General features: G+C 41.0%; 1 protein-coding gene and 1 pseudogene across 1 annotated transcript in view; one reads left to right on the forward strand and one right to left on the reverse strand.

Moving 5' to 3' along the window:
• NDFIP1 (Nedd4 family interacting protein 1) overlaps window positions 1-8,451 on the reverse strand; it is a 36,465-nt gene extending 28,014 nt beyond the window's left edge. The window contains exon 1 of the mRNA XM_054568261.1: window positions 8,166-8,451. Within this exon, the coding sequence (XP_054424236.1) occupies window positions 8,166-8,228 (63 nt within the window). The 5' untranslated portion in view covers window positions 8,229-8,451. The remainder of the gene's footprint in view (window positions 1-8,165) is intronic.
• The window catches only part of LOC129066309 (eukaryotic initiation factor 4A-I-like), a 37,929-nt pseudogene continuing 19,372 nt past the window's right edge, over window positions 8,258-26,814 (forward strand).

A 26,814-nucleotide genomic window follows, 5' to 3' on the forward strand; every position in this document is an offset into this window, starting at 1 on the left:
GGGTGCTAGTTAAATGTGTTTTCCGCTTGTGAAGATTTACTGAGCTGTACCTTTACGATCTGTATATGTTTCACTATATAAATCGTACTTCACTAATGATTCAGGAAGTGGGGGAGAAGGAGCCTGTCAGAGAATTAGTGACGTAGACCGTGAGCTCTGTGGGCTGGGACCTTTGCACGGTGGATGGTTGCATTTACCCCAGCACCTAACCATGTGTGGCTCACCAAGGATACCTTATTAGCACATGTTGACTAAATGCCATCTTAACTCACCAGTTCACATTTATTAAAAACAACCAACCAGCATATCCAAAAAAATGGAATCTTTTACACTAAGGAGACAATGAAATAGAATGTGCAAACTCTGACGGGGACATGCCCGCAACTCAGGGATGTGCGCAGACTGCGTGCAGCCCGCATGGCTTTGCAAGCCCATGAGCTGCTGGAGCTCCCTGTCAGGCTCAGAGGTTCCAAAGCAACACTTGCTGCTGCCCAGGATGACTGTGCATGTGGCCCAATACAAAATCATAAATTTGATTAAAACATTATGAAGTGTATGTGTGTGTGTGTGTGTGTGTGTGAGTGATTACGTGTCGCAATGTATTTAATGCGTGGCCCAAGACAACTCTTCTTCCAGTGTGGTGCAGACGCCAAAAGGCTGGACACCCCTAGCAGAGCCCGACAGGGCAGTGACTATGGTGGGACAAGGTATTCTACGCACGAGAGCCTGCCTTAATTTACGCCTAGGCATGAGATCCCCTCCTCCTGCGAGGACAGTGAGCCAAGAGGGAAGTGAATTAGGCATTTCATGTTGTTCCCTTTACCCCATCATTACAGATGTTTCATTATGCAAGTATTTAGCTGCCAGGTTAATTTATCACCACTCAATGATTACGTCAGACCATGACTGATATGAGGTCTGAGGACACAACAGTGAACATGGCTGGTGTTTCTGACCTCACCAAGTCTGTAACTTAGCCAAAAAAGGACAATCAAAAAATTACAATATGGCTAAAATTATAATGTTCCAGTTAAACACACACATTTGCCCTTCCAAAATCCTCTTAAATGTAAATGCTAGTAAAGTTTTGTTAATTTTAAGGCAAAATTAAAAAATTGTTTCTCTCACACACTGATGTTTCTCTCCCTCTCTTTCTCCCTCCCTTCCCCTCTAAGAATAAATAAAATCTTTTTTAAAAAAATTAAATAAAATAAAATAATTAAACGATAACTGAGCACTGTCAAAGGGACACAGGCGCCAACTGAAAGAGTTCCCACTGGCCAAAGCTGGAGCAATTTGAATAATAAAGAAGTACTGGACTGTCATCCAAAGAATAAAATAAATGAGTCCATACTGATATCATTGAATAAATAAATTAATGAAGGAGACAAATGCCCCATCCAGAAAATTTCCAGGTAATTTACATAGATGCCCTCAGTGTGGTGGTGGGGATAACTCTCCAATCCTTAAGGGTAGATTACACATAGTGACTTCCTTCCAAAGAGCACAGCATGAAAAGGTGGGGGGAGGTAGTTTTGCAGTAGAGAAGCCTGACAAACTCCACTTCAATCAGGTGACCACCATCAACACCAACAGTGGCAAGTCAGGCTGAGAGCATGTTCTTGACAAGAGGTGATGAGAACAGCACTGCACTCGTATGGTCTTCTGCCCCCAAAACCTACAACCCCAGACTAATCGTGAGAAAAGCATCAGACAAATCTCAACTGAGGGACATTTTACAAATACGTGACCAACACTCCTGTATCGAAAAACAAGGAAAATTTGAGAAACTATCACAGAGGAGTCTAAAGAGACAGGACGACCAAATGTAAGGTGGTAACCAGTATGGGATCCTGGAACAGAGAAAGGAAGTTAGGTGAAAACTGAAAGTCTAAAATGTGGACTTTAGTTAACAATATATCAATATTGGTTCATTAACTGTCATAAATGTACCACGTGGATATAAAATGTTCATAGGGGAAACTGGGTCTGGGATATATGAAAACTGTACTATCTTCTCAGTGTTTCTGAAATTCTAAAAACACATCAAAGAGTAAAGTTTATTTAAAAATATACAGGGTCCAGCACAAATAACACCCTTTTTTTAATTACAAAATCATAAACATGGTCTGGAACATAACAATATCACACTCAAGCACACCATATGGCATTTTAGGTGAAATGTTCAAATTAAAAGTATAAATTATTACACCCATATTATTACCCTACCAACCACACTCAAGCAGGCCGTACTTCTGCTGGACCCTGTATTTTGAATCAAAGAAAAAAGCCTGAAGAATGTACACCAAACTTGAATTAAGGGAAATCCAGTTTGCCTTTACAAAGTTACTGTTTGACTCCAGTGAATGAAGAATGGATCTGTGTACTATTGTACAATGAGAAATGTTTAATTTTAAATGCCACATGTAAGCACTGAATGATAAAAATGAAATTGTTATTAAACAGAACCACTCCCTAAACGCTTGTATTTCTATTAATAAACTATCCTATCTCTGGAAAGGCCTCCAAATCACATTCAAGCTTCTGATTAACTACTAATATTACTGCAATACATGAATTTAAAAGAAAAACTGTCAAAGATTATACTAAATTGCTGGGTGGGGTACATACAAAAATATATGTGAAAAGAACTTCTTTAATTAGTAAGTAAATATTCCACTAGATTCATCCTTAACATCAATCAGTATTTAGAGCTAGTATTTAGAACTTTTAATATAAACTGCGTTATTTAGAAAAAAGAAATCAGCCTAACTGTAACAGCAGGATGTGCTCAGTGATGTTTGATGACATACTCGGTGAAGGCAAGAGTCACACTGTACTTGTACCTCGGCAGCCACTGGGAGCAATTATAAATGGATTATATATAAAAAAAGACAACTAGAGAATGCAAACTTGATATATGATATTTACCAATTGCCTAAGCATATTGGCAAAAATGACTTGAGAATAAAGATAAGACTATTGAGCGGATTTACAGCATTAATCTCTAATTAAAATGTTAAAAGCTGCTTTATCTAAATGGGCATCATCCACTATTACTACAAGAATACGGCTCCCCTAAACAGTGTACTTGCTCAAAGGCAACATAATAATAAATCATTAAGAAACCAAAGTAATTATTTTAAAGCCCTAAGAATAAATTAGAAGATGTGTCACTTGAATCTCTTCAAGCCTTTCTCTTTTATAAAAATACAAAATTACTATCATGGTGGGATTTATTTCACAATATAATTGAATGAAAAGTAATGTAATATAATTGGTGCGTAGGATAAAGTTATGTGCAGACAAACTAGATTTCCTAGAGCGCCTCAACCAGGCCTTGATTCCTACCCAAGCCAGGAGCTCTGCCCTGTTTCCAGGGCAAAGGTAGAATAATTAAACCAATTAAATCTCCCTTAACTAGTAGTCAACCAGGAGGACCAGGAAAAGAAATAAGAATGGATCAGTAGCAATCCATCACTGCCTTCACATACTTCCGAGTATCCATAGGTAATGGAGAGTGAGCAAAACACAAAGGCTAGTTAGACTTGCAGCTCCTGCCACTCACAAATCCTGATTCTCTATTAGTAACAAACTACAGAAGTGCTCTTACAATATACTTACCACGTGACAATATCTGCTTAAAACATCATACCATTATTTTTAAGAGTCACACATAGAAATATTGCTGGATGAAATATTATCATTTCTAGGATTTGCTTCAAATGGTGGGAAGTATAAATGAAACAAGATTAGCCATTTGTTGCTAACTGTTGAATATAAGTGATGAAGGCATAAGGGTTATTATAGCATATTTTTGTATATATTTTAAATGTTCATAGTAAAAGTTGAAAATGCAAGTAAGTGTTGGGAAATTACTACAACTCAGTAACAAAAAGCAAACAACCCAATTCAAAAAATGGGCAGAGAAGTTAAATACGCATTTCTCTAAAGACAGACAAATGGCCAATAAGCACTTTAAAAAGATGCTCAATATCACTAATCACTAGGGAAATGCAAACCAAAACCACAATGAGATACCATTTCACACCCATTAGGATGACTTTATCAAAAAGAGAAACAGAAAATAACAAAAGCTGATGAGTATGTGAAAAAACTGAAGCCATTAGGCATTGCTGTTGGGAATGTAAAATGGTGAACTTGTATGGAAAACAATATGGCAGGTCCTCAAAATATTAAAAATAGCATTTCTATATACACCAGCATATCATTTCCGAGTATATATCCAAAAGAATTTAAAGTGGGGACTCAAGAGACTTGTACGCCCATGTTCATAGCAGCATTATTTACAATGATCATAAGGTGAAAGAAAGAAAAAGGTGAAAGCATCCCAAGTGCCCATCTACGGGAGGGTGGATAAACAAAATATAGCATATACATATAATGGAATATTATTCAGCCTTAGAACAGAAGGAAATTCTGGTCCATGCTACAATATGGATCGACCTTGACGACATCAGGCTAAGTGAAGCCAGCCAGTCACAAGAGGACAAACATTATATGATTCCACTTATATGAGGTACTTGAAGTAATCAAGTTCATAGAAAGTAGAATGATGGCTATCAGGGACTGGAGAAGGAAATGGGGAGTTGTTACTTAATGGGCGCGTAGTTTCAGTTGGGGAAGAAGAAAAAGTTCTGGGAATGGATGGCGGTAATGGTTGCCCAACAATGTGAATGTATTTAATGCCACTAAACAGGTTATTCACTTAAAAATGGTTAAAATAGTAAATTTTACACACATATATTTACCACAATTTTTAAATTTTTAAAGAAATAATTTTACCCAGATTCTCAATGTTTTTATAAAAGTTTTCTTTGATCATTGGCCATATGGGTCACAAATACAGTAAAATAACCCTAAAATCTTGATATAACATTCTAAGGGGTACTGCATTATGTAATTATAATAACTTTTGAAACTAAAAAAAATTAAACCACATGGGCACTGTTTGGCCCTCCCTTCAGGATCCCGACTCTATCTGAACATGAATTATGGTTTGGCCTACCAGAGATGAAATTCTTCCCCTTCTTCCGCATTCCTGAGAGAACTTATCCAAAAAGATATTCCGAATTGCTGGGACTTTATAAAGAAAAAAAAGAAGACATTCCTAAAGCTGCTCCATAATGTCATCAAACTACAATACAAACGTATCAGCGATGCTCACAAGTGGACAACTTTTGCAGGCAGTGAGTCAAGTCTAAAACTAAGCATTCTGCAGTCTATTTTTAAGGCTACGTGGCAGTGTCCTAACTGCCCATTTATACAGGATTCAAATCCAAATGTCTCAAGACATTGCAGGAAGTATTTGGCAAAATTCATGTTATAGGCAAAGATCTCTTCCAGTGAGGCAAAGTGGACGTGCAATGGAACACTTAGGGATCTCAACAATGGGCCTACCTAGACCTTTCTCAAACGGTGCTTTGGAATGTCTGGACACACAATCTGTTTCAAAGTGCAAAAGAGGGAGAGGGTAGATGAAGCTGCAAGGAAGCAATGAGCCGAGTTTTTCTGTGTAGTCTGCCATGATGCTAAATTCAAGTTGTGCACATACTGCGCTACCAATAAAGGCTTTTAAGGAGAAAATTTTGTTTGCGTTTATGAATGAATCATACAGTTTTCATTGCATTTACTTCAATAGAAGACAAACTCAATTTGATTAAACAGATCAAACAGAAATCAGAACAGTCTTTTTTAACAACCAAAGAGTGTCATGTTCCTATTAAGTTGTCTGGATAACTCACCAACTTCTTATAATTCAAAAGTCTTTTAAATACATATATTCTCTGACCAATTATTTCCACATCTAGAAATTTATACTAAGGAAACAGATGGAGATGTATGTAAAAGAAACTACAGTGAATAAAAAAAATGTAAACATCCTTAGTGACCAACAATGGGCAACTGGTTAAATTGTGTGAGGCCATATAATTACATGCTATACAGAAATGAAAATGTGATCTCATCTTATTATATTGTGGGCCTCTGTACATACATGTACCTAAATATACACCCAAATTTGTGCATGCATGTGTCTGTGAACATGATACATATAAACACATGGGTATGTAAACATAACTGTGTGCACATATGTATAAAGTGCATGCAAAGCATAATCAGGGACCCATGGAACTGCACCTGTGGTACAAAGACATGCCTGTATATGTACATATGGGTGCATATATATCTACATATGCCTATATTTGGACCGTGAGCCTGTGTTTTAAGTAGGTGAGTATGTAGTTATCCTTGTAATCGCTACTTAGAAACTGCGACCTTGAGCAAGGATTAAGTGAAATAATGGATGTAAAGTACTTATTACCATGATTGGAGCATAGTAAATGCTCACAGTAAATCAGTATTAGCTTTCCTTCTCTGTACACATATATACAGATCTATACTTACATGTATTTACATAGCTATAAATTCAGAAATACACATAAAAATATTAAGTTGGGTTATCTATGGATGATAGATAGGCTTTTGTTGTGAGGTTTTTGGGTTTTTTTGTGGCTTTCATATTTTCCAATTTTTCTAAAATATTATTTCTCTTTTTCACTCTCTTTTGAAGCTTATTTCTTCAAAATAATGATCGGCTCTCCCTGGCATACCTCAATTATGTGTATTTAAAGCTATTAAATACTACACCAAGAAATGCATGCTTTTGATACTCCACTAAATTTTTTGTATTCTAGCAGTATGTGAGCACTACCTAATAGCTCAAGAAGATGGCAGTACGAAGAAAAGCCACAGCATTTTGCTTGTTTGCCTTATCCAAGGCAAATGAAAAGAATGAATTAATCACACCACGGGGTACAGATGATTTGCAAACATTTTGGTGACAGTTAAGTGACACCTGTCATTAGTATTTTATTAAAGCAGAGAGGAACCCAGAGTCTTTCCCAAGGTCATACAAAAAAAGCAAATGCCAGACCCCAGGCTGTGAGAGATCTAAGGACTAGTCTGCTCTGCCACAATTTGGGCGTGTTTATAAAACCAAGAATCTAAATTCTTAACCAGTCATTTCGGGAGTCCAGCTGGAGGAAGGAGGAAATGACAACACAAGGCTAATAGCAACAAAACACACCAGTAACTGGCCACACCAGGGTTAATTAGAATGTATTAATCACTGTTTTTCCTCGTTTCTAAAATATAGACAGAACATTTCATTTCACAGAAGCACAACTGACATTTTACGCAAATTATACTAAGCATTTGAAACACGACAAAACGCAAACAATTATTGCGGTCCAAATCAACATCAATTACTACCTGGCTCAATTCCCACAAAACCCCTGCAGAAGGTCTCTGAATTTCCGAAGGAAACCTGGCTACAGGGAGTGGCGAATCAAACGAGCAGCTCTTTCCCCTAGGGCATCAACTTATAAATCATACCCCAGATAATAATCCAATCATCCCCCATACATTTTCTCCCCAGGTATGCTGTTAAACCTCGTGGATCGACATTTCCATGCTATTAAAACACACACCCAGGCACACGCCCTGCAGCCTTCCACACAGCGCGACATTTTGGGACATCATCAAAGTTGAACACCGCCTTTTCCAAATTTACTGCAAAATGTAGGCTTGTCTCTCGCCTCATTTTTGACTTTTGTCCTAAAACGGAGGTGAGGGGGATGGGTTTCGGAAAGGCTCTGAAACCCTGAGTAATCGCATCTCCCTGCGGGGGGCTGTCGGCGGCAGTGGCAGCGATTTTAATCTTTTCTCTCCGCCCAGTTTTCTTTTCCATTTCATGCTTCATTTTTATTTTCCTGCCCAATGACGTCAAACCAAAAGTAGAAAGTGGAAAACCTAATGTCCCCAGGTCGATGTCCCCAGATCGACGTCCCCGGGCGCTGGAGGGTTCTGAACTGGGGACCCTTCCGCCGTGGGAAATGCAGGAAACGCGGCGGGGCACAGGTTTTCCCACCTCCTGCGTCCAGCCCGAGGTCGCGGGGGGACGCGGCCGGCCCGCGGCGGCCTCGAATCCGAGCCCGGGGCCCGCCGGGCCCGCCCAGGCCCAGCGCGGCCTCCCAAGCCGCGGCGTCGAGCTGGCCACAGGCGGGATTAGAGAGGCGAGAGGCGGCCGGCGGGGAGGGCAGGGCCGGGGTCCCCGGCCCAGGGAGAGACTCGGTGCTGCTCACCTGCTGGTACCGGCTGCCGCAGGCCGGCTCCACCGCAGCCAGAGCCGCCAACGCCAACGCCATGGCGCAGCCGGCCGCAGGGAAGAAGGCGGATGAGCAAGCGAGCTGAACGAAGGGGCGCGGGCGCCGCGGCCGGTGAGCGCTGGGAGACCGAGGGGTCGCGCCTCGAGTGGGTCTCGATGGCCGCCGCCGTTTCCAGGCAAGCCGCTCTTCTCGGGCTGTGAGCACCACCGCCTCGGAGGCTCCGAAACGGCCCCTGGGGAAGAGGCGGGGACCACGACGACGACGCTGCGCCGCCGCCCCGCCCCCGACTCGCGCAGCCCCGCGGTGCCTCTGTCCGGGTGGGAGTCGCCTCTCCTCCCGAGCCTCCCAGGCTGAAGCGTAGAGTTCCAGTCCACTGAAAACGAATTGCTCACAGGCCACCACCGAGAGGGTGACGCCGGTGATGAGACCTCGTAGCCAGCACTGAGCTGCTCCTACGTACCAGTCCTCATCACACACAGGGGCCACAGCCCCATTAAGACAGAGGTCTTTAACCCCCGGGAAGGTTGACGGTTTGTACAGCAGCGACCTGATCCCTGGTATCTGGCCGCAGAATCTATCTCGGTTCTTATCTACTCACTCCTTTCCTGTCTCCTAGATCAGGGGTGAGTCAAATACAGGGCAGAGGTCAGTCCAATGACCGTGGAAAGTATATGAAAGTCAAATTTCAATGTCCATAAATTAAGTTTTTTCAGAACACAGCCGCTCCCAGTGGTTTAGCGTGACATACAAACCCTAAATTACTTGCTATTGGGCCCTTTGCAGAAAAAGCCTGCTGACCCTAAATCCTCTAAAACTTCTTAGATCTCAAAGCCTGTTTAGCGTTGGTGATGTTATTAGCATCCTCATTTCCACGCAGTCCTTTAAGTGTTTTAACAGCCTTATCCGTGGATATAGACATGATCTTTTCTGAACCAAAGTTCTTGGAGGAGCTGACAAGAAAAGCAAAACTTCCAAGAGTGAGCCATGCTATCAGTCCAGGTTGCTGTTACACATGCAGAAGTGCTGAGGGAAGTGAGAGCTTGCCTGCTGGAGAGCTGAGAGGACACAGGCATAGCCGCCATGTAGGATATAATTATTACTGCTTCACACATGAGAAAGTGATGCCTGAAGAGGTAAAATATTTGAGCCAATAACACAGAGCTAGTGAGGGCTAACGCTGGAATGTAAACCCATTCAGCTGGCTTTGTAAACCATTATCACGCAGCGAAATTGTAAACTTTGTGGACAAGAGTATTTGTCTTTTAACTATTTTGATATCTCCCATAGCATATAGCATAGTATAGCTTATCTAGCAATTTGTGGTGTCTTGTTTCGTTCTATCACACCCAGCCATCTGGGATTGCTTCTACTCACAGGACCAACACAGAAGAAAACTTGACCTTTGAGGCTTATTGTGATTTCTTCTTGATTGCCTTTCCACGCTGGTGGTGTAAGGTTAGCATTAATATGGTTATTGGTTTAGCGTTTAATTTCAAGTCTAGCTCACTATATATTTTCAAATACAGCTGTGTTTTGAAACTACTCTGAAGTTTCCGTACCAAGGAACCAATTGTAATCAATAAAATTTCTAGATATTTGTCTTCCTCACTTTGCGTTCTCTGCTAGTATACAAACACCTAAATATCTGTCCCTATTTCCAATGACATGCCAACCTGAGAGTCCCAAAGTGATACACTCCTTACTCTGTCCCTCAGTTGTTTTTAATCCAGAAAAAAAAAATCTTTAAATGTAATAAAGTACAGTGGATCATCCCAAACATAATGTCCTACCTTGTGGTCTTACATAAGCGGGGGACCGGTGGGGGGAGTCAAATTTGAAATTTTTAAAAATCTCATCAGTAGAAAGTAGAAATCCAGACTTCTTTGCTCAGATGTTCTAAACTTACATGTAAGAAGGAACAAAAAAGATGGCTGTGGTGCCACACACGGCTACTGGAACTACAGCTGCCATCTTTATGCATGTCTGCAGCACTGTGGCTTTTGTGGAAAAAGTTGCTACCCTTCCCATCTACTTCTTTCCTAAACCACTTTCTCCCTCAATAGCTACACACTCCCTGCATATGGACATAGATATTTATCACAATATAAATATGGGACTTTCTTACAGAAATTATTTCCTCCCAAAAGAAAAAAGTTGATGTCCAGTTTCCAACTGCTCTTGCCTGCTCCTTTTCTGATGTCCTGAACCAAAATATTTTGTGTTAGCAGTAAAGACTAGTTTTTTTCCTCTGAGTTTTCCCCAAAGTCTTTAGTAAGTAAATTAAGATAATTTGTGTTGATTCAATGGGTGGATATATGGGGAGATTGAGAAATTGAGTCTCCACCGTATAAGGTCTCCAGTTGGCAAGCAGATTGTACAGGGAAGGGAAAAACTCTGAATCTCTCTGACTCATGGATCCCTGCCTGCTGCAAGCCAAGCAGATGGGAAGATACTCCAAGGCTGTAAAACTGCACTCTTTGGCTTCATCTCGAGATGTTGTCAAGAGAGTTTCCACAGCGAAAGTTATTATTTTCAGATTGCTGCACTTAGAAACTTATTTCCCCACAGAATAACAGTAATAATTTCCATGTGCAATACTTTTTATGTGAATTGCTGACTCTGAATCATCCATCCTGAGAGAAAAGAAAAATATTGTGGACAAGTAAGAGCATAGCTCATGCCTGTTTTTCTTCATTTCCCCAGTTTAGACAAAAATTTCCTCTGGATAGATGAGGCCTTCTGTCTTTCACACCCACCTGAGTCCTATGCAGCACTGAGCTCAGTGAGTAACCAAGAAGGGTTTGTTAAATTTTAAACAAAGCCCCATTGGTCGAATATCTCATTTCAGGCCTTAAATGTCTCCAGCTAATCTTTACAGGGCTCCAACTGAAACATGGAGTTCCATTCCTACTGACCTTCTACTCCTTTTTATTCCCACTGCACTACTACAAGTTTCATTAAAGGCGAAAGGTCATATCTTCATATTCAACTAAAGGAATTGTTCACTGATGATTACTACTGTTCGTGGGGCACCTCCTGGGCCTTTGACCCTTTACTACATCATCTCCTTAGTCCTCAGGACAAATCCATTCTGCAGGTGCAGAAACTAAGGAAATACACATCTCTTGCTCAGCTAGTGAGTGATCGAACCACAAATGAAACTGAGATCTGTTTGACTACATGCCTTGAGGACTGCTCTGGGCGCAAAGGGAAATGCAGGACATAAAAGGAATAGGTCCCCCCTTGGGGTCTTCACGATGAAATTGAGAAGGTAGTAAACACATATTCAAAATATTTTTAATGTGAAAATTACAAGTTAATTACATCTGTGTTGAGCGACATTAACTAATGCTGAGAGATGGTGTAGAGAATTATGTGACCAGGTGGAATAATCAGGTAAGAATTGAGAGGAACAGGCTTTGAATGAGAAAAAGGCTTTGTTGTGATGGGAAAAAGGGAAGGCATATCAAGTCATGAGTATGCTTGTACAGAAACTCAGGACAAGGGCCAGCAAACTTCTAAGTAAGGGGATAAGCAGTAAATACTTTGGACTCTACGGGCCACAAGTTTTCTATTGCAACTACACTCTGCCATTGTATTGTAAACACAGCAATAGACCATACCAAACAAATCAGCACAGCTGTGTCCCAATAAAACTTAATTTATGGAAACTGAAAGTTGAAGTTCCTACTATTTTCATATGTCATGAAATATTATTTTTCTTTGGATTTTTTCAACAATTTGAAAATGTGAAAACTATTCTTAACTCTCAGATGATCCAAGAACAGGCGGAGGGCTGGGTTTGGCTCCCAGAGAGTAGTCTGCCAACCCCTTAGCTCAGTAGCAGGACACAAAAAGTTTACATGCTAAGAGCTCGAGTAGGAAGTTTAAATCACAGCGTAATGCAGAAGACCTCATGGAGAGGCACGGAAAAAAGAGAAGAGGATGAGAATTTATAAAAGACCTTAAACCATAAATGGCTTGTGCAAAATGTGAGAGGATAAGGTTTAGCTGAGTAGGAATTCAACACAGATTCCTGGTTCCATGGTTTACCTTCTTGCTACTGGAACATAATTTATTCATTCATTCCACAAATATTAATTTAGCACCAATATGGGCAAGTATTATGGCCTTCCGCATAGAAGCTGAAACTATAAAAGAATAGTTTCTCATTTACTCTCCAAAATGAAATTAAGAAATGCTAAGGGTGGTTATTTACTTATTTTAGTTGCATATCTCAAGTTTCAGTATACCACGTCTTTATTTTCATTCATCTCAGTATTTTCTAATTTCCCTTGTGATTTCTTCTTTGACTGATTGGTTATTTAGTAGTGTGATTTAATTTCCATATATCTGTGCATTTCCCAAATTTCTTAGTTATTGATTTCTAATTTTACTCCATTATGGTTAGAGGACATATTTTATATTATTTTAATTCTTTAAAGTTGCTGCGGTTTGTTTTATGCCCTAGCATGTGATCTATCATGGAGAATCTTCCATGTCCACTAGACAAGAATGTATATACTAGTATTGTTGGGTGGAGTATATATTAGTTTTAATTGACTTAGCATGTAATTCAAGTCTTCTATTTCCTTGTTGATCTTTTGCATACTTGTTCTAGCCATTATTGAAAGTAGATTGTTGAAGTCTCCAAGTATCATTGTTGAATTGTCTGTTTCTCCCTTCAGTTGTGTCAGTTTTGCTTCATAGATTTCAATGCTCTATTGTTAGATGCATGTATGTTTATAGTATTTATTTATTTTACACACTGCCTTGATCCCAAAACTATTCAAGTGGTTGCAGGATAGTAGGAAATCATAGATTATAAGTAGATAAGAAAGAAAAAGCAAAACAAGAGTAACACGTGAAATAGACTTTCCCTTCTTGTTCTCTGTTGTCTCCATGTGAACAGAACCTGGCACACAGTAGGCCCTTGTAGGAGTGAAATAACATAAAGAATGAGGTTAACACAAAAATGAAGTTCTACGTGTTATAAGTGCCCCATAAATTCGGGGTGCAGTTGAAGTGGGCACCTGATTGGTTATACAATTGATATTAACCCTGAGGTAAATAAAACAAGAGAAGATACCAAAACCAATGAGAAAATTTCTCCCAAGTGTCCTTACTAACATTTAATCACAAAGATGCCGACCCTTGTGTCCCAAACAGGATATATTCTTTAAGTTTTGGGAATCTCCCCAGCCAGGAGGGATGCTACAGCTGATGCGTATATTGACTACCATATTTGCCTGCGCAACTGTGCACTGCCGTGTTTCAGGGACAGCCATCCCATTACAGTCTAGGCAATTACCATACCACCCTACCCTACCTGTATACAACCTGTGCAACTCTAGGATGTGACCCCGTAAAATCTTTGAGTGATTCCTCCCCTGACAAATGGCTCACGTTGTATTTAGGGGTGTTGTGAGTGGCATGAGGAACAGTGAAGTGTCCACAAGGAGATCAAGTGTCTGATCCTCATCTTTGGACACCATGTACCAACCAATTGTTATAACTAAGTGCTTTGAAAAAGAAGAACAAGGTGAGTAGGGAAAGCTCTTAACTCTCAAACCCTGAGGCTGATTAGTGAGGTAAGAAAAGGGTTTCTCACATTTCCCAGGACGGTAGTTTTCTTCCTGTGTTTAGGGAATATCATAAGAAACACAATTACACGAGGGAAATACTAAAGCTGGGAGCTCTGCGCTGCCAGTGGTGTGTCAGGGGAGAAAAAACTAGTGCTAATTATGACACAGAAGAGAGGCGACCTGCCAGGGGCCCCCACTGGAAGGAACTGACGTTGGCTTCAACTCAGCAGCAGCTTGAGGGCACAAAGGCTGGTTCCTGGGGTCTTTGGGGAACTTGCACTGGTGACTAAAGCAGGCCTCAGGCAACGCACATAGAGAACCTCCAGTTCTAAAGAAGAGTACACAGGACTAGGACATAGATAATGCCTTAGTTTTAGGCAGAAATCTGGCCCATCACTCAAGCACTCCTCTCTAACATATCCTGTGTGGGGCTCTCCCTCATCCCATCCTCAGTAAAGCCCCCGATGGGAAGACAAGCCCCCTTCTCTGCTGAATGCCTCCCCTGGGCTCAGCAGTGCTGTGTATAATAGGGTAGGGGTGCAGGGTGGGATGGCACCTTGGAAGCAGAGTCTTTCCAGACTTGAGTGTGATACAGCAGGTCACAAAAACTAGGATTTCAATTTTAAGTGGTATAATAGGCCCCCTGCTAAGTGGCTGAATGGAAGCTGATCTGGGCTCTTAAAACATCCTCTTGTCTTGTCTTTCTATTTCCTATTAAACCAAAGCCACTCCAAGAGCAGTCACGGTCAATGTACTATACTAGTCTACAAAACTCCATAATACCCGATTAAAGTCCCACTGTTGTTTTTCACTGTAAAAAGTTTTAAAGCATATTTGTTATTGTTCACTGCCCTAACAGGGGTGTTCTGATGTCACTGCCCCCAAGAACATTACTTTAACAACTCACGTGTATTGACTACTTACTTCTGCCAGGGTCTGTACCAAGCAGTTTACATTTATTATCTTTTTTTTTTTTTTTTACTACTTGCAGTAAACATATAAAGTGGAGTCTCTTTCTATCTATATTCTATGGATGAAGAAACAAGTCACACAGAGGCTAATTATCTTGCCTATGTCTGTGTGAAAATTAGGGCTAAAAGGGTTTTACAAGTCCTTTGGTGATTGTTCACCCTATAGATGAGGAAACTGAGCTCCGAGAGGTTGAGTCACGCATCCACAATCACAGGGCCAGGAGAAGGCAGGACTGATACCCAACACAAGGCTCATCTCAGCCTTGAACCGCACCCTTGAACACTCTGGGTTGACACATCGCCCCAGACTCCTGTTCTCTGAGTCTGTGGTCCAGTTCTTTATTGTTTGAGGACACATGTCATCCCCAAGTCTGTTGTCATCATGCAATCAAACTCTGATTCTTGGGGGGGAGGGCATCCTGTTCTCTCTGTATCAGATTGATGTTGACATCAAATTTTGTGACTCAGAATACGCAGAAGTGCTCTGACCCTTAGAACTTTCCCCACAGGAAACCCACCAGGTGCTCTGTTACCTTTTGGGGTTTTTTTGTGGGTGGTAGAGAACACATCTAAAAATAGATTTGTCCCCAGCTCTCCCAGAAGAGGCTGGCAGCCCAAAAATGTCAGCTTCTTCTCCCTTTCAAAACGCAGACATCACTTCCTGGAGCAAAGCCCTTCCTTCCCAACCCAGCAGTTACCTAAGGAGAAGGCTTCCTCCCACCTGGAGACCAGACTTCCTTCTTGGGTAAGGGAGAGAAGTGTCTCTTGACAGCCGGAAAGGAAAAAACCGTTTTTATGAACGTGGCAAAAATCACTCTTCTAAAGCCAAGTGACTTCAAGGAAGAAGGTGTGGGTCTCTGACCTAGTCTTTTGCCTCCTGAAGTTCAACTAATTGGAACAATATATTAAAAGTGCTTTGTAAATTACAGGTACCAGGAACGATCGCATGTCTGTGCAAGTGTTCCTCCATCTTCAAAATAGCAGCGAGCAGAAGGGATGACTTTTCTTTGATACTTTGGGTGACACAGATTTTCCAGCGCAGGGACCCAGGGAGTTTGCTTGGCCTGGGCTGTCTGCTAGTAGCAAACTGCTCGTGTGCTGAGATGAGGTTAGGCCCACTGCATAAAAGCAGTTCTGAGGCTGGGTTCATGCCAGTTAAAATGGGGTGCAGATGCTAGAATGAGTCAAATGAGTTTCAATCAGCCAACAGATTGAGAAGACAGGGAGAGAGCCTTGTGTGGCCACGGGAGGCCCTCCCAAGTAAGGTGCTGCCGCTGTGCGAACCTGGAGTCAGTTCTCGAGACAAAGACAAGGTGGCTAGCTTCTTGCCAGGGGTACATGATGATTCAGCTCCATGAAACACTTTGTCATGTTAGAGGTGTTTCCAATTCTTTTATTTTATTCCTGCGTTCATGCATTCAATAAATAGATACTCAATTCTTACTCCGTGGGCAGCCTTCTCTGTTTAAAAAGCTCTTCTGTTGCCTGCCTGTGTACAAAGCCCACACATGGTGAGTATAGCTTGAAGGTAAACAGGCTGTGTTTAAATACAAGAAGTTGTATTTAAAGTTGTGCCTATTTCCATTGCATCCACTCCCTGCCACCCTCCCTGACCCTCGCCATAAACTAGAGGGCACTTTGGGGATATTTTCTATTCCTGGCAACAATTGTGTTCCTGGAAAGCACTGTTTTCAGAATGTCATTGTACTCTTTTTGTAGTATTTGCTACAGTATTATTACAGTATTTGTTGACCATTCTAATGCTTACCTCCATGAGAGAGTCTACGGGAATATAAAAGCAGTAACAACAACACAAACACACACATCACGAAGAAGAGCAAGAACTGCTGGATGTGCCTGGGTTTTAGGTACTTATAATGGCATGGTCAAGTGAAGGGGAATACTTGAAATAGTTAATGCCCAAAGGCAGGGGACATGCATCTGACTCATCCCGCCCTTCCATGCCCAGGAGAGATGACAAGAATAATAGATCACAACACTCCCACTGAGGGTAGACGCCCTGAAGAGTCCTCCTCAACACAGTGCTCTGAACACTGGCTGCCAGTTGTCTGGAGTTGGCAGGTAAAACACAATCCATCTATCTCCTCTTTCCATCCATGTATTTTTGATCAAATTCAACCGTTAGAAAAAGGAAGAAATGGCATGGTTGGGAAAGATGACTTAGGCAAGGCTAATTTTAGCAGTATCCTGAAGGACTGATCAAATTTGGGTAGAGCTGGTAAACAGGGAAGAGGAGGGAGGAAAAAATTGTATTTGCTGTAATAAAACTTTTTGGATTTTTAAAAGAGGTAGTCAAATCTGTTTTCTCTTTCTCTTTTTTTAATGACTTCTTGGCTTTCACATAGCAATTTATTCTGGGGTAAGGAATATGGTAGGAGTCCAGGTTTTTTGTGTTTTTTTTTTAATGGTTAGCTAGATCTTATAGCATGTATTGAATAATCATTTCAAAATTTCCTTATCAGGTACAAGATCTTCATATATACTTGTGCTTATTTCTGGATCCCTGATTCTTTTTTATTCTTTTGTTCATACATGATATTGGGAATCCTGCTTTTAAGAAAACTCAAATCACAAAAACCTCAGTGTACAAATGAGATAAACTAACGGGATAGAATTTTTTAGGTTGCAAAGAGCAAGCTGTCCTAATTGTCCCTGAAGTAAGTCCATTTTTTAAAAGCTTAAATTTATACATATCTTTCTAAATAACAACTTATTGGCACATAATTCTCATGCTACACAACTCATCGATTTAAAATTCAGTGGCTTTCAGTATATCTGAAATGTGCAATCTTGACCACAATCAATTTTAAAACGTTTGCATTACTCCTAAAGAAACCCCGCATTAATTAGCAGTCACTTCCCATTTTCTCCCATCCCCCTTCAGCCATAGACAACCACTAATCTACTTTTTGTCTGGATAGATTTGCCTATTCTGGATATTTCATATAAATGAAATCATACAATATGTGGTCTTTTGGATCTGACTTCTTTCACTAAGAGCAATGTTTTCAAAAGTCATCCATAATTTAACATGTATCTGTACCTTCTTTTTAAAAATTGAGGTCACATGAAATTAACAATTTAAAACTGTACAGTTCAGTGGCATTTAGTACCTTCACCATGTTGTGCAACCATCACCTCTCTCTAGTTCTAAAACATTTTCATCACCGCCAGAGGCAACCCCAACTCACTAAGCGGTCACTCCCTATTCCCCTCGACCTCACCGAGTCCAGGCAACCACTAAACAACTTCTTGTCTCCACAGATATGCCTGTTCTATATCTGTGGATATTTCCTATAAACAGAACGATACAACATGTGACCTTTTGTGTCTGGCTTCTTCTACTTAGCATATAGTTTTCAAAGTTCACCGTATTAGAGCATGAGTATCCAAGCTTCATTTCTTTTCCTTGTTGAGTGTTCTGTAGTATGGATGTACTTGATGGACATTTTGGTCATTTCGAATTTCTGGCAATTACCGATAACACTGCTATGATCATTCATGTACACATTTTGTGTGAACTATACAATTCTTTTAAAAGGAGCATTAACTTTTGTATAAAGTTATATACTTTGCAATACTAGTCCTGTGTACCATCTGTTCAGGATGATTACAAAGTTTATTTGCTCATAGCCTTGTTTCTTTAAAGCCAAATATAATTTTATGTTGGAGCTTTAATCCTATCAGTCTATGCTAGTTTGAACTACTATTAAGTTAATTAAGAAATGAAGAAATTAATTAAGAAAAACTGCAATGCAGTGAAGGTCATGAGTAGGTGGGTGCTCAAAAGGATCCAATGAAAATGATGGAGGTGGTGGTAAAGTACAATGAAGTACCAGAGTCTCTAATTACACTTTAAAGTTCTTTTCTTTGCACAAATAGGATCCCGGTAATTTCTTCCATTTGTTTATGGGCTAGAGGTTCCATTTTTAAACTAGCTTAAACATTTAATAGGTTTTGCCTGTTAATCCCACCATTAACAGGATTGCCAGAGACAAGGTCCAATGAAAGAAATCAAAGAAGCAAACAGACAGACATAGTTTCCTAATGGACTCAGCTCCCACACTAGACTCAAGTTCTTTTTTAAAAAAAAATTTTTTATGAAATTTATTGGAATGACATTGGTTAATAAAATTATATGGGTTTCAAATGTACAATTCTATAATATGTCATCTGTATATTGTATCTTGCGTTTACCGCCCAAAGTCAAGTCTCCTTCCATCACCTCTTATCCCCTCTTTTACCTTCTTCTACCTTCCCCAACCAGACTCTAAGTTCTCGAGAACAAGGACTGGAAGCCAATACATGTAATGTATTTGTTAAATTAAAAAAAAAAAAAAAAAAAAAAGGAAATCCTAGCTGCCGCCCCACCCACCCCTTACATCCCTTTGCTGATGCTCCCCCGCAGACCCTAGCCTCACCAGTTCTAAGGGACAAGACGGGCAGATTCTCAAATTTTGACCTAAGGCAGGTGTAGCTAGAAGATTGTCTTCAGTGTTTAGGGGATGGGAGGGGATAGCATCCACAGCAGGAAGCCAAATGATTCAGTCATGTCCTCCACCTGCCATGCACGAAAGGAAAGTAATTTCTTCATACTTGGAGTTTGTACCAAGAAACAAAAACAAACAAAGAGCTTAAATACCAAATCAGATCGACCTGACCCAAACCCCAAAGGTGGCTGCGCGACGAAGAGACGCAGCACTGTGAGCTTCCCGCCGTCCTCCCAGGGCTCCCTGACCCCTCAGTGTCGTCTCATTGCAGCTCCGGGAGCAGCAGGAGAAGCCACCGTTCGATGCTGCTATTTTAAGCACTGAGTCTGGGTAGTAGATGCTGGCAGTGGACACTAGGCTTTGTGCCGGCAGCACCTTCACAGGCCACACAGCCCTGCATTCACCCCCGAGTCCCGTCGGAGACAAACTGTAGCGAGGTTCACAAAGCCCCCTTTGGGAAGAGGCCTCTTTGCCAGCATTAGTTAAACCTTGGCAGACAGGCCAGGCCAGAAGTGACATGTTCCATCTCTAAGTGCCTGAGAAATCCCTTGGAAAACTCAGCCCCGACTAAAAAGCTGCGGTTGTGGATGTGCAAGTGGCTGGCTCCTTTTGTACCAGGTACTTGGTAATCAGTTCAGCTGTGTCTTCCTTGGGGTGGGGGCGCGGGCCACCCTGGCGCCTCACAGAGCCCTTGAGACCCTAAAGATGAAATTGCTGTCGATCTCAGTGGACCGAGCCCTAATCCAATCTCCCTCTTAGTCATAGAAGCTCTGCAAGGGTGCGGAGTGACAGGGCCACCATCTACAAGGGGTGGGGGAGTCCTTTTGGTTAGTTGGCCCTCAGTTTTTCTCTGGTTTTAGCTCCTATTCTGATGAAATGATTGTGATTTTCCCCCTGTCCCAGAACAAACAGAGCTGTCTCCCCCTGTTCCTTGCTAATTTCATGCCCCATCAGGTTTCCTGTCCTCTCATGTTTCCATTAGACCCTGTTTCCACCTTTGGGGTGTGGGAACATTCCAGGGAGCACACTGAGATGTGCTGGCATGCTGGGGGGCGGGGGAGGCTACCACCAACCTGGGGCAGACTTGTCGCTTGGCGACACCCACCCCCAAGGAGCTTGCTCCCCAGACTCCGCACCTGCTCCCCCAGGGCGGCCGGGGCTCACCAGTCACCGCAAAGCCTGGAGTCGGCCTCTGGGTTCTTCTCAACAGCACCCCAGGCGGCCAGCGGCAGCAGAACTTAATGGGCACTGTTTGGCAGTCCTAGTGATTTAGTACAATAATAGAAAAAGAAAAAATAAATCTGTCCCCTAAATTGGATTCAGCTTCACACTGTTGCTCGGATTATGTTCCCTGTACATGTAGTACCGTTTTATGAGGCTTCCCAAGATCAAAAGTCTGCAGGTGAAAGGGCCCCTTCCTCCTTTCAAGAGGAGGGAAATCGCTCCAAAAACATCTTTTAAAAATAAGCCTTAACATTTTTAAGCATAGAGAAATACAGAGAAGAAAACATTTAGTGGCTCATGTTCTCATTGGTCAGATCACTCCTGTTGATATTAGATAATAAGTATAACAATTCTAATAGTCACCACAGGTGCTGAGCCCAGGGAAGCAGCCATGCTTCCCTATCAGCAAGGTGTCTTCAGAGGAGGAGCCTCTCTCTCTCTTTCTCTCTCTCTATATATAGTCAAAATTTTAAACATTAAAGTATATAATAACAAGCGATAACTTCTTTTTCTGCTCCTCCTAATGGTAACAATTATTAATTAGTAATAATTTTTCATGGGTCCTTTCAGGAAAAGTATATATTTATGTATGTATGTATATTTATGCATTTATATAGATATGTGTGTATATACAAAAATATATACTCTTTTTTAATTTCCAAAAGCATAGGGAGAGGGATTGCATTATCCATTACATTCTACACCTTGCATTTTTCTTACTAAGTAATACAACTTGGCATTCTTTCCCGATCCACCTCATTCATTTTATTTGCACATGGTTTTCTAACATATGGATGTGTCATAATTTATTTAACTAGTACCCTATCAATGACAAAACATCTTTTAAAGAGTTCAGTGTGCACCTTGGCAGTTGATATGCTATTCGTCCATATGAAGGAAGGACCCCTATTTCATTCATTCATTCAAAATCCTGCAGCTGCAAAGATTATTCAGCTTGGTCCACAACATCAGGCAAATACAAGTACAAAGCAAAGCATCCGCAGAGCTGGGGGCGGGTTGTGGAATGAAAAGTCATTTGCAATGCACCAGAATGAAGATCCCTTGCAATGATCATAAGCTGTAAACACTGCCAGTCTGCGAAGACAGCCACATGATTGGGCCACGTGGTATCGCCCTGGATGATGTCAACGCAGCATTGCTTCAAATCAGAGACTTCAGATCAACAATATCTCAGAAGGCTTACAGCCCTGAAAATGCTTTACTTTAATCATAATCGGTATATTCACTATAGCTGCTGAGTCCACTAAATCAGTCACGCTTTGCTGTCTCCAAGGTGCCCGGATAGTGGGACCACCGTTATGTCTATATATACCTTTCAGTCCTCCAGGGAAAGAGACCTTTGCTTTGTCCAGCTTTAACATTGCCAGGAAATTAAGGTGATCAGTTCAGGTGAAATTGAAACTGGCCTCATTTAACCACTTGTTAACTGTGGCATGTCACCTAACCATTCTAAGACTATAGAATGATAGCTAGCCCATACGGTTGTTGGGATGATTAGCTGGGACAATTTACGTCTACAGGTAAACATATGGTATGCTCCCACTTGTATATTTAAACACATAGATAATATGTTAACCTGTAAATAGAGATGTCTGGAAATATGTTTACCAACATGTAAAACTTGGTTTTCTCTGGGGGTGGAATTTCTGGAGATTTTAATTTATTTTATTTTATTTTTCTTTACTTTCTTTTACTTCCTTTTATTTTATATTTTTACCACACTGCTTGGGTTTGTTTAGGGGATCGAAAAAAAAATTTTTAATGATTTTGTTTATTTATTTTTAGAGAGGGGAAGAGAGGGAGAGAAACATCAATGTGTATTTGCCTCTTGTGCTCCCCCCTACTGGGGACCTGCCCCACAACCCAGGCATATGCCCTGAATGGGAATCAAACTGGTGACCCTTCAGTTCATAGGCTGGCACTCAGTCTACTGAGCCACACCAGCCATGACAAATGTACATAATATTCTTATATATTACAAGAGGCTTCCAAGAAAACTCTTGTATTACTTATCAGAAGGGGGAGATTCAGCAGACATATATTCTTTGCCCTTAAGTCTTGCCCTTGTTTCTGCCTGAAGCAAGAAAATGATAGTTAAAGGGTTAGGAGCCATCTTAGCAAATGTAAGAGCCATCTGCTAATAATGACAGAAAAGCAGAAGAAACCACGTCCTTGATCACTTCACGGAGATGATATAATAATCCTGTGCCACATACCCTAGACTTTGTGTGACATGAGAAAAATAAACCTTTAGTGGGTTAAGCCACTATTGTTAGGATTCAGTTACATGCAGACAAATGCAGTCCTAAGCGAATACACTACCTTATAGGGTTGCTGTGAGGATTCACATAAGATGTTGGTCATGCACTTAGTCCAGTGCCTGGAACATAGGCCTAACTTAATATACATTGGTTGATGAGATCCGATTTTCTTCCTAGTAAGAGGGATTAGGGATTGAAAATCTGTCACAGACCATGGACTATAATAGCAAGTTAGAAATTTTATTCATTCATTTGTAAAGTTCTTCCAATCATGCTTGGCACACGAGAAACACTTTATAAATATTTGATAAATAGATACATTCCTATCAAATGTTTATTGAATGTCTACAACATGCCAGGCCCTGTTCTAGAAACAAGAAATACAGCAATGAACAAGACAGTGTTTGTGCTCTTATAGTACTTCCATTTTAGAAAGAGCATGAGATGATGAACAATCAGCAAATGGATGAATAAACAAGAAATTGGCATGAAAACAAAAGAGAATTGGTGTGATAGAGACACCAGAGCTCCTTGGGTGGGGTATTCAGGGAAGGCCTCTTGGAGGGGGTGACACTGAAGGTAAGACCTTGTCCATAAGAAGGAGCCAACTCTACAAATCTGCAGGAAGCACATCGCAAAAAGAGGGAGGCTGGTCAAAGACCTTAAGGTAGGTATGAGTTTGGTGTTATGGAAGAATAGTCTTTCAGAAATCACCAAAAGTTTGTGTTTGCATTTGCAACCACAGAGAAAAAAATGCATATGCAGGACAAATCTACATTTTATGTGGCCTGAAACTTTTGTAATTTGGAGGATACTCTTTAAGAATGATAATACAAAAGTACAAATACACAATGAAGTTTTGAAAGAAGACTTTGCAAGTGAGAAGCTCTGAAGCTTAAGCTTTGTAAACCTCATGGAAAATTCATTCCTGTTTAGACCTGAGGTGATCAAAGGAAAGTAGGTTGAAGTATGAGTTGCTCAGACTCCTTTCGTAGCCAGATACCCATCTGAGCTCGATGATGTGAAAAAAAAGTTGGTATTCTTCATAAGGATTTGAGACATCTCCCAGGGCCCAGGGATGAGACTCTCGCTGGGCCAGACACACACGGCAGCCAGAACGCAAACACCACAGGACGCCCCGTGTTTCATCTCTTCCTTTTCTAAACCTACGCGTGTGCTTTGTTCTAATCTTTCTCTTTGAAGATCAGCTGCGTCTGCTTTTCTGACCCACGGAGCAGAGCAGCCTGGCCTCCCAGAGCACTCTGGTTTGCGAGTTACAGCTCCAACCCTGCAGTTCCCAACCCGGCCTCCCAAGAAAGCCTCCTGATGGACAGGCTTGAGTCAGGTGTCCATCCTCGGGGCAAAAAAAATCACTGTGGCAACTAGGAGGCCGCTCAACCCTGAGATGGGGACACTGGCAGGCACCTGAAAAAGAGGAATCGTGTGAGTCAGGGAGCAAACCCAAGAGGTGTCCGACTGTAGAGCCGCACCGCCCAATAGAAACATAATGTGACACACAAATGTGAGCCACATGTGACTTAAAATTTTCTAGCAGACACAATAAAGAAGTACAAAGAAATAGATGAGATTAATTTTGATAATACATTCCATTTTGCCCAAGATGTACAAAATATAATTGCTTTAACATATACTCAAGACAAAAATATTTGGCATTCTCTTTTATACAGGGTCCAGCACAAATAACACCCCTTTTAATTACAGAATCTTTTATTACAAAATCATAAGCATGTAATTCTGTAACATAACAATATTACCCTCAAGCACACCATATGACATTTTAGGTGAAATGTTGAAATTAAAACTATAAATTATTACACCCATATTATTACCCTACCAACCACATTCAAGCAGGCCTTACTTCTGCTGGACCCTATGTATGTCTTTGAAATTCATTGTGTGTTTTACACTTAGAGCACATCTCAATTTGGACTAGCAGCGCTTCAAGTGCTCAGTAGCCACATGGGCCTAATGGCTACTATAGTGGACATGCAGGTCTAGATTTCTGGGCTGACATCTGATTGATCTTACCCTACTCACATATGACACAGCAGGCCCAAGTCGGTAGTGATCAAATGTGACGTTCTCTTGCCTGATGCAGTTGCACGTCTGCTCTTAGGCTCTGGTAAATGTGCAGGATTAATCATCACTGGCTTTCAGAGTGCACACAGCCCAAGAACAGTTGCTGCCAAATTGCAATTACAGAGTTCTTTCTTTGATGGATTCAGAGTTAATGTCTTTGTACTTCCTTTATTCCAGAAATGAAATTAAAGCCACTCCCTCTCACACACACAAAAGGCCCACTGAAACTGCAGCTCTATCAGCAAATCGTTCAGCTTTGGTAGGAAGGTCATTAGGCTGGTTTTATATAGAGCCCATAAAGCATCAGGAAAGCAGATAAATGTCAAAATCCTGGTCACTCAGCTGCACTTCAGCTCAGCCTCCCGAAGGTAATAAATGCATATCTCCAAAGTGTGTCTGCTTTCTCTTCAATTTACTGCATCCAGGTAAATAAGTTCTACTCCTTTTTCATTACATGCATATTTCCCCCCAAGTTTTAGCCAACACAGATGTATATAGGTCAGATCTGCTCCATTGCACTTTGAGAGCCTGGCTTCTATTCTGTCTATAGGTTTTCAGCGGAGTTTTGTTGGAAAGATCAGATATGACTCGATGAGAAGTCTCTTATTTCTCTGTCTGAAGGCAATGTGTCTGATTGCCTAATAATTTGGTAGCTACTATACCATATTTTGCTGTGTATAATGCGCTCCCATCTATACTGCACACCCATGTTTTGGGCCCAAATGTTCAGGGAAAAAAAAAGCCTTTCATTTTAATTTTTTTAATTCAATTATTTATTTATATTAAGAAACAAAACTGATTATTGTATTCCAGGGTATTATTTTGCATACAGATATCATTATTGCTTTGTAGAGTTACACTTTTAATGCATAAGCATAAATAAAAGAATTAAAAACACTTATATAGATACAGAATTAGTACTATTCATGTATAATGTGCATCCTTATATTTTTCCCTCAAATATTTGGGCAACAAAGTGCTCATTATACACTGCAAAATATGGTACATCAAGCACATATTATGTGCCAGGCAATGTGCTAAGTGATTACAGACATTATGTCATTTAATTTTTGTCACAACACGTAGGGGAGTACTATTATTAACACCCCCATTTTATAGAGGAGGAAACTGTGGTTTGAGAGAAGGTTAAATGACTTGCCTAACATCATGTCATCACTAAGTTTCTAAAATAGAAGGCCATCCGGGCTCACTCCCAGGGGCCAGCGCTTTCTCCAAGGGCTTGGGGCAGGTGTCTAAGAAGACAGTCAGAACGAGGTCATGAGTGGACAGAGCTAGAAGGCGGCAAAACACAGCTTCTCTAAAGTGGGGAAAATAAAGGCAGATATGCAGATGCTGGGGGAGGGGGCAGCTGACCAGTCCTGGCAAAGAAGGGCTGGACCCCAGTCTGCCACCATTGTGAACCTGCTCTGACCTTACTCAGCAGTCTTGAACAAGCCACCTGACTTTCAGTGATGTAAAGATAACGGCTTTGCCATGTCTCCCTGAGGACCTATTTGGATTAACTAGTTAATGGTTAAATAGTGCTTTGAGCAGGCAAAGGGCTCAATAAAAATCTCTACCAGGGCCTTTTTAGCACAGAACCAAGTCCCTGTTAATGATAAATGTTACAAGAAGATCAAGCCCTCTTCAGTTTTATTGCTTTAATTGAGCCATTTGGCAATATGAGGCCAGACAAGAAAATAATAGCATACCCACATTAATTAGTCAACTTGATTCTGACAGACAACAACAATAATGTTCTCAGAATCTGAATTTAATGTTGGTAACCTCAGGTGGAGGACAGGCATTGGACAAGTATTTGTTGAATGACTAAATGCCAGGATTCAACGTTTACGCAAGTCCCTACTGTGTGCCAGACGGTGGATGGCACATAGCAGATTTCTCCTTCAATGAGTGCACAGTCAGCAATAAAGCAAACTTTTGATCAATCC

This window comes from Pteronotus mesoamericanus, unplaced genomic scaffold (genome assembly GCF_021234165.1).
Source record: "Pteronotus mesoamericanus isolate MK-2021 breed Mesoamerican mustached bat unplaced genomic scaffold, CSHL_Meso_final contig_2, whole genome shotgun sequence".
NCBI lineage: Eukaryota > Metazoa > Chordata > Mammalia > Chiroptera > Mormoopidae > Pteronotus > Pteronotus mesoamericanus.